This window comes from Haliotis cracherodii, unplaced genomic scaffold (genome assembly GCF_022045235.1).
Source record: "Haliotis cracherodii isolate W230 unplaced genomic scaffold, xgHalCrac1.p SCAF_41, whole genome shotgun sequence".
NCBI lineage: Eukaryota > Metazoa > Mollusca > Gastropoda > Lepetellida > Haliotidae > Haliotis > Haliotis cracherodii.
This window is the reverse complement of record NW_027266299.1, coordinates 184,382-197,664: the sequence shown is the minus strand read 5'-3', so window position 1 is coordinate 197,664 and position 13,283 is coordinate 184,382. Positions and strand designations below refer to the sequence as shown.

Here is a 13,283-nt window from a genome sequence, read left to right as displayed (position 1 = left end):
AGCGGTAGCGAGAACTGAGGTCTGATTTTAATGAGATTGAGCATGTCGTACAAGAATAACCAACGGCATGCAATGGTAGACGATGTATTGCTACAACACAATACTGGCAAACAGTCTGCAAGCACAAGCTGCAGTCTTTTTACATTCAGTTTGTCCTAATCACCTCTGCTAATCATTCTCCAATATTAACGCAAAAGCAACAGATTTGTTTGTTGTTTAACGCAGCACTCAGCAATATTCCAGCTATATGACAGCGGTCTGAAAATAATGGAGTCTGGACCAGACTATCCAGTGATTGACATCATGAGCATTGATCAACCAAGTCAGCGAACCTGACCTATCGATCCTGTTAGTCGCCTTTTACGACAAGCATAGTCGCATTTTACGGCAAGCATGGGTTGCTGAAAACCTATTTTAACCGGGATCTTCACCGGGAGCCAATATCAGGCTTGTACCCTTGAAAGGATTTGGCGTGGGCTGCATACAGTCCCCTGTTGACGGTGGACTGGGTACAGCCCCCTGTTGACGGTGGATGGGTACAGACCCCTGTTGACGGTGGACTGGGTACAGCCCCCTGTTGACGGTGGACTGGGTACAGCCCCCTGTTGACGGTGGACTGGGTACAGCCCCCTGTTGACGGTGGACTGGGTACAGCCCCCTGTTGACGGTGGACTGGGTACAGCACCGTGTGTAGGGGGGGGAAGTGTACAGCACCGTGTGTACGATGTTTTCTCACAGATGTATGTTTTTATCCATGAAGTTAAAACATCTAAAAACTGAAATACTATTAATCTTACCTTATGACAATACTGATAGCATGGTACCCTTAAAAATAAGTGTTAATTTAGCATGACACAAATGCTCAATAAAATGTATATTAACCCCTTTTCTATCAGTTAAAATGTTAATAAAACCATCTACATATTAAAAGATCGTTACAGACTCTGACTCGGTGTATATGACCAGCAGACATTGTCAGTTGCAACGAGCTCGTCAGTCAGGACGACATCAGCAGTTTTCCACAGTAAAATAATGCTTTGGTAGTTCACAGTTAACAGGAGCATCTTTGGTCATTGGGATGGAAGTCAACCGGGAATGTTTCAAATTGTCAAAAAACATGAAAACATATCTTGTGGAAAGAAGATTAGTCGAGATCGAACATGTTTCGAACAATTACACTACCAGCTAGATAACATCTTCCCGAGGCAAGAGAGTTAACTGACTTTAAAAGTCCAGTTTCCACCCTTGCCGAACTAGGCTGGAATTCCTGGGCTCGATCGTAGCGCCACCAGTGGTCCCTTCTGAGCCTCTCCTATGGACCAATCCAATTCCAACACTTGCATTTGTTTCTAACAAAATGGTGGCACCCAGTCAAGACGATCTGATCAATAATCAAGATCTATATTGTGATAAACCAGTCTTACATTGCGCTGTGCATCAAATCACGCAAGCACCTTGATTAAAAACATGAAAATATCTTCTTTGATAGGCATTTAGAAGTTGGAGTACTAAGTAAGGATAAGAATTTGTGGATGAACAATTGTAATAAAGAAGTTGTTCATCCATAAATTCTTATCCTTACTTATGAAAATATCTGTAGAGTTGGCGGTGCACATGCTTTGCAAATCCTGCAATCGACCGAAATCTGCACGACAGTTTACAAACTGGATTTTGATTTCATTGCTCATTCATTGTTTGGACTATGCATAGACTCGTTAGTCCAGTCAAAATGTAACTCCATAATACCATAATAAGAGTAGAAACTGGACTGTAAATCAATCAGTGTACATCAACCTTATCTGTTATATAAACATCTATCTATTGTTAATTGTTATGTATATATATCATGCTCATACCTAGTTTGTACATCTTTGCTTGATATCGGTGTTAGAATCGACACCGAAACGTCGCCCAATTGTGATTAAGAAGTTGCTCATCCATAACAATTTTGACTTAGATACCATTCCAACTTCTAAATGCCACTCAAAGAAGTTGTATTCGCAAGGTTTTATTGTAATGACTCATAATAGCCACTAGTGGTGCTACGATTGAGCCACGAAATTACAGCTTAGGACGGCAAGGGTGGAAACTGGACTTTAAGTCAGTTAATACCCTTGCCTAGGGAAGATGAATTTCTCTGCATACAACAGAAACATGTCTCATGAAACAAGATACTGTCGCAAAAAATGGTTAATTCTCCACAACTCTCAGCAGACTAAATGTGAGATCGGATGAATTCACTACCAAACACACATGTAACTATATATTTTGCACAAATTAAAATATAAAAAGGACAAATTGGCACTAGTCCTACAGACCCTACCAAACTGCCTAATAGTTAAGGTATCATAAGGACTAGCAGAAAGTTGCCTTTTTTTAGGGTTTTACTATACGTTATCACTGCCAAGACTAGTGGACAAATAATGCCTATGGTTGCAAGATCAAGGTGTTAATAAAGTTAGCACAGTGATGATAGCATCTGATTGTGAGATACAATGCACTGAAGATTTTGTGTAAAATTTGGCATATCCTAGCTCAAATATTGTGATAAATATTGTATCCTAACTCAAATATTGTGATAAGTATTGTATCCTGGCTCAAATATTGTGATACATATCGTATCCTAGCTCAAATATTGTGATACATATCGTATCCTAGCTCAAATATTGTGATACATATCGTATCCTAGCTCAAATATTGTAATACGTATCGTATCGTATCCTGGCTCAAATATTGTGATACATATCATATCCTATCTCAATTATTGTGATACATATCATATCCTATCTCAATTATTGTGATACATACCGTATCCTGTCTCAAATATCGTGATACATATCATTGGAGGAATGCATATCGAGGCCCCATATTTCAAATTATTTACCGAACAGAAGTTACCATATGCTACCAGGAAATGGTTGACCTTGGATACAGGCATACCCTAACTGACACTTGAAATCACTACCTAAATTATGTGTCTTGGAGAAAGGCCGACACCACAATATAAACAACACAGTCAAGTACAGCCGATAAACATATACATCACACACACCAGCCATGTTTTCAATCCAAGACTACAAGACTACAGACCGGGCTACAGCTGGTACTACAGCTGGTACTACAGCTGGTGATACAGCTGGTGCTAAAGCTGGTAATACAGCTGTAATACAGCTGTGCTACAGCTGGTAATACAGCTGTGCTACAGCTGGTAATACAGCTGGTAATACAGCTGGTGATACAGCTGGTGATACAGCTGGTAATACAGTTGGTACTACAGCTGGTGATACAGCTGGTACTACAGCTGGTGATACAGCTGGTGATACAGCTGGTAATACAGTTGTACTACAGCTGGTGCTACAGCTGGTACTACAGCTGGTAATACAGCTGGTAATACAGCTGGTGATACAGCTGGTACTACAGCTGGTAATACAGCTGGTAATACAGCTGGTAATACAGCTGGTGCTACAGCTGGTACTACAGCTGGTAATACAGCTGGTGATACAGCTGGTGATACAGCTGGTAATACAGCTGGTGCTACAGCTGGTGATACAGCTGGTGCTACAGCTGGTGCTACAGCTGGTACTACAGCTGGTACTACAGGGTAGCCAAAACAAAATGTCAAAATGTTATCAAGGAGCATGGTGAATTTTCTTGACGAATATTTACAGATGTGATAAATGATTCTGAATAACAAGCTGGTTAAGTTTCCATAGTTACCAAAAACGTAAAATATCTCTGCCATCCCATAATATGAAGACTCAAAATTAATACATCCAGTCAGGTCTCATTAATCTGATGCTTTATGACATGGCAGTGAATACAGTGATGTACAATAAACCACTAAATCCTCAACCTCTTCATCGATCCCATTACCGATGCAACGCAAGTCGTCTTTACAGACTCTACACTGGTTATATCTACCGAATTTGACGTAATAAGTGCCCCGCTGTAATAAGCGCCCACGGCGATATTTACTAATATATTGGCTAGTGAACAATCCCAATTAGCACCTCTTCCGATTGATCAATGTACACAAGACTTATTTATTTGTGTATAATACATGTGATATATGCATTAATTATGGGAAATTAAATTCTGGAAAAATATATCTGTCGTATAAATAAACATGATAAACATTTCAGACTGTCAGCATAAACCACGTAATTTACGATCTTCCAACTCTGCTGTTTTTCACCAAAATCATATTCTAATTAGAGCCTCCTATTTATAATTTTGAGAGCGCCCTGGGCGCTTAATATGTCGAATACGGTATTTGAATTAGACTTAGTGTGGCAGACTTGGGTTGAAAATCAGCGTCTTGAGTCCGTCGGGACAAAGCCCTGCTAAGCATTCAATCTACAAAAAATAGGAAATACTGAGAATCTGACATGTTTGATATCAGAATCCAAAAATTAATCTGAATATTACAAATATATATATACCGGTATGTGTATACAAATGTAAACCATAGCTCTGTGAAACCATTTGTCTTCTATTTAATATAGAAAATATCTGTTGAATTGGAAGGATGTTTTCAAGGCAAACTAATAAACACGCTGATATTTCACACGTTCAAGACAGCTAAAACCTTGTTCATCTGTCTAACTATTCAATAAATCTTAATACTTAAAACTGATAGGATATGTCCGCAAATCACAACTCAACTCGTTATTAGCATCAGCATGTAATTGATATGAAATATAATCTTCCCGAGGCAAGGGAGTTAACTGACCATAAAAGTCCGCTTCTACCCTTTTGTGAGTTATACTTGGCTGGATAAATGAGTCTATGAATAGTCCAATCACAATCGAGAAACGAAATCACATTCTGTTCGGAAACAACATGGCAACTGCCATGTAGATTTCGGATTTGCTAGGCGTCGACAGATATTTTCCAAATCTTTTCATGTTTTTAATCAACTTACTCAAGCGTTGTGCTACATTCACTTTGCACCGCGTCAGACCACGGACCTATATAGGTCTGTGATCAGACAGGGAATTTGAAACCTTCTTCGGCTAACTTGATCAGATTGTCGTCTTGAACGGGAGCTGCCATTTTGTTTGAAACAAACGCAAGTGAGTGAGTATTGATTTATGCCGCTTTTAGCAATATTCCAGCAATATCACTGCAGGGGACGCCAGAAATGGGCTTCATACATTGTACCCATGTGGGGAATCGAACCTGGGTCTTTAGCATGACGAGCGAACGCTTTAACCACTCAGCTAACCTACTGCCCCAGCAAATTCAAGTGATATGAGAGATGGAATCTGATTGGTCAATAGGAAGGTCATAGAAGGGACATAACTCGTAGTAGTTAGTGGTGTTGCTACGACTAAAATTTCAGCCTAGTCGGGCAAGGTGGGATTCTGGACTTTTATAGTCAGTGTTTGTTTGTTTGTTTGTTGTTTAACACCGCACTCAGCAACATTCCAGCTGTATAATGGCAGTCTGTAAATAATCAAGTCTTGACCAGACAATCCAGTGATTGACATCATAAGCATCAATGTACGCAATTGTGTGATACGATGACATGCATCAACCAAGTCAGCAACCCGTAAATAATCATCCCATAAGTCGCCTCGTACGGCAAGCATGGGTTGCTGAAGACCTATTCTACCCGGATCTTCACAGGTCTAATAGTCAGAGAACACCCTTGTCTTGGAAAGATGTTCATAAACATACTAAATTTGTGATAAAATGTATAAGATGAACTATGCAAGGCCATATAACATCGACTAGTCTTGTTCCATGTATACAGAATAGTCTTGTGCCATCTACCGGTATACAGAATATGTCAAACATTGATTACTCAATATAAACAAACAACACAAATTCACAAGTGTAAACAACCCAAGTTGCTTCAATCCTGTCATCGCCTGTTCAAAAATAGCAGTCCACATTTCTCAGATTGTGAACAAAAAATATATAACTTCAGCTTTCTCGTGCTTTACGGCACCAATTTCAAATTGTCGACTAGGCTTCGAAACATATTTTTACAAATTCTCGATTACAAATTTGAAATCTGAACAAAAGAACATTCTGGAATGGCTAATAGATGGTTTAGATTGTATTGATTCAGTCGTTAAACCTGTAACTAGAATCGGAATACCCTGTGTTATGCTATGACTGTCACTTTCATAATCTGGTAAGCGATGCTCTGATTAGTCGGATGAAAGGTCGTTCTGACGCGACCCCTTATGGGATGTCTTAAGATCTTTGTTCAGCGGTATCGAGAACTAAGGTCTGACTTTAATGAGATTAGTTTGTTTGTTTGTTTATTTGTTGTTTAATGCCTCACTCAGCATTCCAGCTAGATGACAGCAGTCTGTAAATAATAAAATCTGAACAAGACAATCCAGTGACTGATATCATGAGCATCGATCTACGCAAATGGGATACCATGATATGCAACAAGCAAGTCAGTCAGAGTGTGTGAGTGAGCGAGTGAATGAGTTGGGTTTAACACCGTTTTTAACAGTATTGCAGTTATATCACTGCGTGTCAGCTTAATGTGGGAGGAAAGCCCGAAGTGATGCAGGTCTCAGACGTTTACCACTTCGGTGAAACCCATGAGCAAGGATATGGTGCTGACAAACCTAGAAACATATTCGGGGACAAACGGGGATTCGAACCCACAATCATAGGTTTCTGGCGTGCCCGAGGGACACAACTCTGCACAGCGAATCGCAGCGCCTTAAACGACTGGGCCACCAGTGCCCCCTGTCAGTCAGAGAGTCTCACCACCTGATTCCGCTAGTCACCTGTTACAAACAAGCATAGTTTGCTAAAAAAACAACTCTAACCTGGATGTTCACGTGTACACAACCACAGAACAGCCCTGATAAAACAACCCATCACGTTGAGTTAGTGAGTCAGTTTGGTTAAAAACTGCTTGGTACAGTATTTCAATAACATCACAGCATGTCAGCATCAGGTCTAAGGAAAGCCTGAAGTGACTCAGGTCTTAGACGTATACCACTTTGGTGAAACAATAGTACAGTTATGGCAATGTCAAACTTAGAAACACTTCAACATGATGAACCAGAATTCGAACCCGCTATCATAGGATCCTGGCACACCCAAGGGACGGAACTCTGCTCAGACCTTTGAGAACGCCTGATGACTGGGTCCCCCGTCCCCCGATCATACTGATATTGTCCCTGGCGAACGACCGATGTTCAGTTCAGTAGGCAAGTTGCCGTTAGACATCTCGATGCTCACATGACCACCGTCACTGGAACTTTCATTTTGTTCAGGAATTGTGGGTAAGCTGTAGCGGACAACCGGTGACGTATCGTCGTAAAGTCCAAGGTCGTGGGTTTCCCGCAGACAATCCGGAACATTGCTGGTTGATTCGTTGATCTCCATCTGTTGAATAATGGCTGCTTCTTGATCTGCCAGACGGCGCCAACGGCGGACGACCACCAGAACCACAACCAGAACGCCCGCAATGATGAGCAGAGCTATGAGGCAGCCCAGAGCTATTTTACCTGCTGCGTTCACTGTGAAGAAATGATTGAGGCATTACATACAGGTCATTGTGAGAAACATTTCGCCATTTTACTACTCCCTGGTTTAGCCCAATCAAAATAATACTTGTGTTTCAGGTAACAAGGATCCAAAAGATATGGGTCGGTAGGGTGGCTTGTTTTTATAATTAATATTTTTTATAACATTCAACACAGATGTCTTTACTAGAACTATTGTTAGCTGCAATGTTTCTTGGAATTTGTACGTTATAAAAGCTACAGCAACAATATGTGGAAATATTCAATTATATTGGATGGGTGGGAAGTGTGTATGGTTGGGGTGTGTGTGTGTTGTTGGGGTGTGAGTGTATGGGTGGTGTGGGTATGTATTGATGTGGTGGGTATGTATGAATGAGGGGGGTGTGTGTATTGGTGGGGGTGTGTGTGTGTGTGTGTGTGTGTGTGTGGGAAGTGTGCATGAGTGGGGTGGGTGTATGGGCATGGTTGGGGCATGTTTTTTAAATGAATACTTAAGAGTCCACTTGTCTTGAAAACAGACAGCTGTTGGTAAATCCTGTGATATGAAGGTAGGGAATGGAACTCACATTGCAAACAGGACTCTGTCTTGGAGAGTCCAACTCTCTCGTTCATAAAGTTCCTTTGTTGACTCCCCGCCAGGAAGTCAGCCTGAAATCAGACAGTGTCACAATACCAGTATCCTGACAACAGCTCAGCCACAGTGTCACAATACCAGTATCCTAGCAAAACAAAAGCCTCAGTGTCACAATACCAGTATTCTAGCAACACAACAGCCACAGTGTCACAATATCAGTATCCTAGCAAAACAAAAGCCACAGTGTCACAATACCAGTATCCTAGCAAAACAACAGCCACAGTGTCACAATACCAGTATCCTAGCAAAACAACAGCCACAGTGTCACAATATCAGTATCCTAGCAAAACAAAAGCCACAGTGTCACAATACCAGTATCCTAGGAACACAACAGCCACAGTGTCACAATACCAGTATCCTAGGAACACAACAGCCACAGTGTCACAATACCAGTATCCTAGCAAAACAACAGCCACTGTCACAGTACCAGTATCCTAGCAACAGCACAGCCACAGTGACACAATACCAGTATCCTAGCAACACCACAGCCACAGTGTCACAATACCAGTATCCTAGCAACAGCACAGCCGCATTAACTGTTTCTGACGGAGGATCTACTGAACACAATACTTACCCTAACCCATAGTTTCTTGTCATCTGATAACTGTTTCTGATGGAGGATCTAATGAACACAATACTTACCCTAACACACAGTTTCTTGTCATCTGATAACTGTTTCTGACAGAAGATCTACTGAACACAACACTTACCCTAACACACAGTTTCTTGTTATGTGATAACTGTTTCTGACGGAGGATCTACTGAACACAACACTTACCTTGACCCACAGTTTCTTGTCGTCAGTTATACGAAGCAGAACCTGCATCTGGATGCTCTTTTCATATCCAGGTACAATCTGAATCTCGTTGTCATTTGTAAACGTGTGGCTCCACACAAGGGACGGATTATCAGACTGAAACAGAAACCAAACTGATCCAAACCTAAATGCCAGCATGTTGAAGTGAGTGAGTGAGTTAGGTTTAACGCCGCTTTTAACAGTAGTCCAGTTATATCGCGGCGTGTCAGCTTAATGTGGGAGGAAAGCCCGAAGTGATGCAGGTCTCAGACGTTTACCACTTCGGTGAAACCCATGAGCACGGGTATGGTGCTGACAAACCTAGAAACATAATCGGGGCAAATCGGGATTCGAACCCACACTCCTAGGTTTCTGGCGTGCCCAAGGGACGCAACTGTGCACAGAGAATCGCGGGGCCTTAGACGACTGGGCCACCCGTGGCCCCCTCTGTGCCCAGAATCTATTGGGAGATAGCAAATTACTGGTCACCAAGTTTCTGAAGATGTGTGTTAGATCTGGACATCTAGAAAGTGTCGTGCAAACACCCACTTTCAACTTGAAGCTGACATCTATAGTACAGACAGTTAGACATGTGTCATGCTATGACCTACCTTCAACTGGAAGCTGACATCTATAGGATCATTACAGTAGTTGATAGTTGCTGTGATGTGCACCATGACGTAGCCGTCAATTCGGTAGCGACAGTCAGCATTGTAGCTGGAGAACCTACAAATCTGACCTGCAAACCACAAGGATAATCATGCTGATAATGGGTTCCATACAGGCAAAAAGAAAAGCGTCTCAATGATCATTCTGGCAACAACTCAAGCATCAAACGCCATTTACCCATGTCGGGAATCGAACCCGGGTCTTCGGCGTGACGAGCGAACGCTTTAACCACTGGGCTACCCGACCGCCCCGGTTTGTTTAAGTAGTGGGACTGATAGAAATGCTAAGCAAGGCATCACAAGTTTCTTAATTTTACAATAAAAAAATAAATACAGTAAACTATGGTTATAACGAACTGACTCTAATTTTAGTTCATTTTAATCATAGTTTGTTATAGGCATATATACATCATAAATTTAGCAAATGGCCAAGACCCAGGACCAGTTTTTTAGAATTTGTCAGTTTGTTATAAGTGTGTCTTTTATTAAGGTAGTCCTACTTACAGTATTACCGTATTCGACGTAATAAGCGTCCCACTCTAATAAGTGCCCAGGGCGATATTTGTTAATATATTGGCAAGTGAACAATCCCAATTAGCACCCCTTCCAACTGATCAATGTACACAAGACTTATTTATTTGCGTATAATACACACTCGTGTGTTATATGCACCCTTAATTATGGGCAGTTTAATTCTGGAAAAATATATCTGTCGTACATAAACATTTCAGGCTGTCAGCATAAACCACGAAATTTATCTTTCAACTCTGTTTTTTTCCCACCAAAATAATATTCTAATAAGAGCCCCCTATTCCTAATTTTAAGAGCACCCTGGGCGCTTATTACGTCGAACATGGTAATTAAATATAAACAAGGCAGAGCCATCTATAATCATATTTGAAATTATGAGACTAGATGTGCAATGAAAGTTTACATTTTTGTTTAAGGGCAAATCCACCATAAATATTGGAAAAATACTTGATTTTGATTGGTCAGAGGTATCATCATAAACCCTCAGATTGAAAGCCTCTTTGACTGCCGCATCACTGCTTATTATTCTTTCACAGTAATTGTTGGTAATTATATCTAAATAATTCTATGTACAATTATATGGTACAAAATGCAAAATTTCGGTTACTAAATATTCAAAAGATGTGTGGCAATATTTTCATGTAGAAAACATGATAGAAATCTGCAAAGAGAATGTATTTCAAGCTTTGAGAGCAACAGAGAGCTTACTATTTGGTAGGGCTGCAACGAATACACTATGAGGCGAATATGACTCATATCACGAATATAGGGTAATGAATACTAATATCAATTCACAATTAAAATAACAAGTCAGCAGTTTATGTACTATTTATTATATTCAGTGAAACAATAACATCATAATTTATTTGACATGGTTTGTTAGTTATTAATAAATTATCCATTTATATACTGCACGTATCCAGGTTCTAGTATCTGTTCAAATGCGACGATGACCCGTGAAAACAATACTGTCAAATTAAATATTATTAGAGTGTTGTCACTGAAAGAAATCTATGCATATAATGTGAGTGAGTGAGTTGGGTTTAACGCTGCTTTTAACAGTATTCCAGTTATATCGCGGCGTGTCACCTCAATGTGGGAGGAAAGCCTGAAGTGATGCAGGTCTAAGACGTTTACCACTTCGGTGAAACCCACGAGCACGGGTATGGTGATGAGAAACCTAGAAACATAATCAGGGCAAACCGGGATTTGAACCAACAATCATAGGTTTCTGACATGCCCAAGGGACGCAACTCTGCACAGAGAATCGCGGGGCCTTAGACGACTGGGCCACCCGTGCCCCCCTCTGTGCCCAGAATCTATTGGGAGATCATAAGGGTCATAATGCCAAACTTAGAAATATGTTCTTCACTAGTAGCCAAAAGATAAATACATACTTAGGGCATACTAGGAGTGCTTTTTATATATTTATTGTTGACGTTTGACATTTTTTTCCATTTTGTGACATATTATTGTCATCCAATTTTTTTAATAAACAAATTTAGAATATCATTTCTGATATTTTGTTGTTGATTTTTTAAATATTTTTCTCTTACTTTTCGGTTAATATGCATTGAATACCTACTACTGATAACACATTTAGAATTTTACTTGTGCTGTCCTTGCCCTTGTCTGGACAAATCACTGATGGCATGTCTGGCATGATCATACTAAGTGGTTGGTAGAATTATGTCCTCTTTTTGTCCAATTCGGACCTCCATACACAACTTTTCTCTGTACCGCGATACGATGGAGTTCTCTCCCTTGTCAAATAAAATGCGAGCCCGGCTTTTACTCGGAGCTACTAATGTAAATAACGAACTTTTATCAATAAAATATGAATTGTTAGACAAAATAAATGGCATCTCATATAGAGAACACAAATAATCATAAAGGTTAGTGAGTGCATTTTGTTCCGTTTAGCGTACATGACAAGTAGAGCGATACCTCTTGGTTGCAACGAGTTGCACCCGACTCGCCTAAAAAAATCTGACCCGACTCGCCTAAAAAATATGTATAATATTTTGGTATGCGTTTGGCAAATATAACTTAGGTTAGGCCTAATGATCACAATTACTAGAATATTCATACACAAGTATGGAAATACTATATAAAAAACAAACGTATCATCCATAGAATTTGTCTTCTGTCATATTTACATATGCACTTCATGTTGAGTCAGTGAGTCAGAGCCCAGCCGGTTACGCTATTGGGACCGAGACTACAACACTAACATTTAGGTACATTATGCGTATAAAATGCATTACTATGTATTTCTGATAGTTACATACTTATTCTGAAATACAAAAACCGACAGTAGTTCGCTCAAAAACATTTTAGGCGAGTCGGGTCAAAATCCTTTTAGGTGAGGCGGATTTTAGGCGAGTTGGGTGTACCCCGTTGCAACTTGCAGGCTACCTTGAGCAAATATCAGGAAGTGAATGAAACAGAAGCCAATGTTCCACAAGGAATCTGCCATTTGCGTCTGACATGGGCAATTTTCTTCTCTTCATCCCACTTCACACCCCTTCAACAGACCAACTTCAAAGATGAAGTGAAAATGGGCCTGCAATGTGTTGTTGTTTGATAACAACACGAACGTTCTTCCCGCAATGAATCAAACGGAAGTAAGCACAAACGAGTTTCACTGAACGAAAGAACTGTCAAGGGGAGGTAATAATCAAGTCCTAGAGGAACTAAATAAAAGTGAACATTCATCAGTGATTTGAGTGGTTCGTACCCCCAAAACGTTTCTACATGTTTTATCAGGTATTTACGTTTGAGTATGAAGTTTGCTTCAAAGGCCTCGTCTAAGATGTCTAAGGGTTAAGAGGGGATTTTTTTATGACCACAAATAAACATAAATGCAAAAAACAAAATCAATGGTTTAATATAAGTAAATTGGAAGTCATGATATATTTACTTATAACATATCCCCCAAGTGATTAAATTATAGCGTCGAAAACCGTTTAAAACTATTGTTCCCGATAGCCTGTAAAATTCGAAATGTATTAATAAATGTGTGGTATACTTTCAAAAGGGCGGTCGGGTAGCCTGGTGGTTAAAGCGTTCGCTCGTCACGCCGAAGACCCGTGTTCGATTCCCGACATGGATACAATGTGTGAAGCCCATTTCTGGTGTCCCCC

At 40.3% G+C, this 13,283-nt stretch overlaps 1 protein-coding gene across 1 annotated transcript; it reads right to left on the bottom strand.

Annotated features, from left to right (window-relative positions):
• Positions 1-3,611: 3,611 nt before the first annotated feature.
• Positions 3,612-12,749, bottom strand: LOC139441569 (uncharacterized). The gene is made up of 5 exons (XM_071222386.1): positions 12,556-12,749; positions 9,550-9,677; positions 8,921-9,055; positions 8,075-8,156; positions 3,612-7,502 (listed from the first exon to the last, which is right to left on the bottom strand). Exons 1-5 carry the CDS (start codon positions 12,614-12,616, stop codon positions 7,144-7,146), a joined length of 765 nt encoding a protein of 254 aa, XP_071078487.1. The 5' UTR covers positions 12,617-12,749; the 3' UTR covers positions 3,612-7,143.
• Positions 12,750-13,283: the final 534 nt, after the last annotated feature.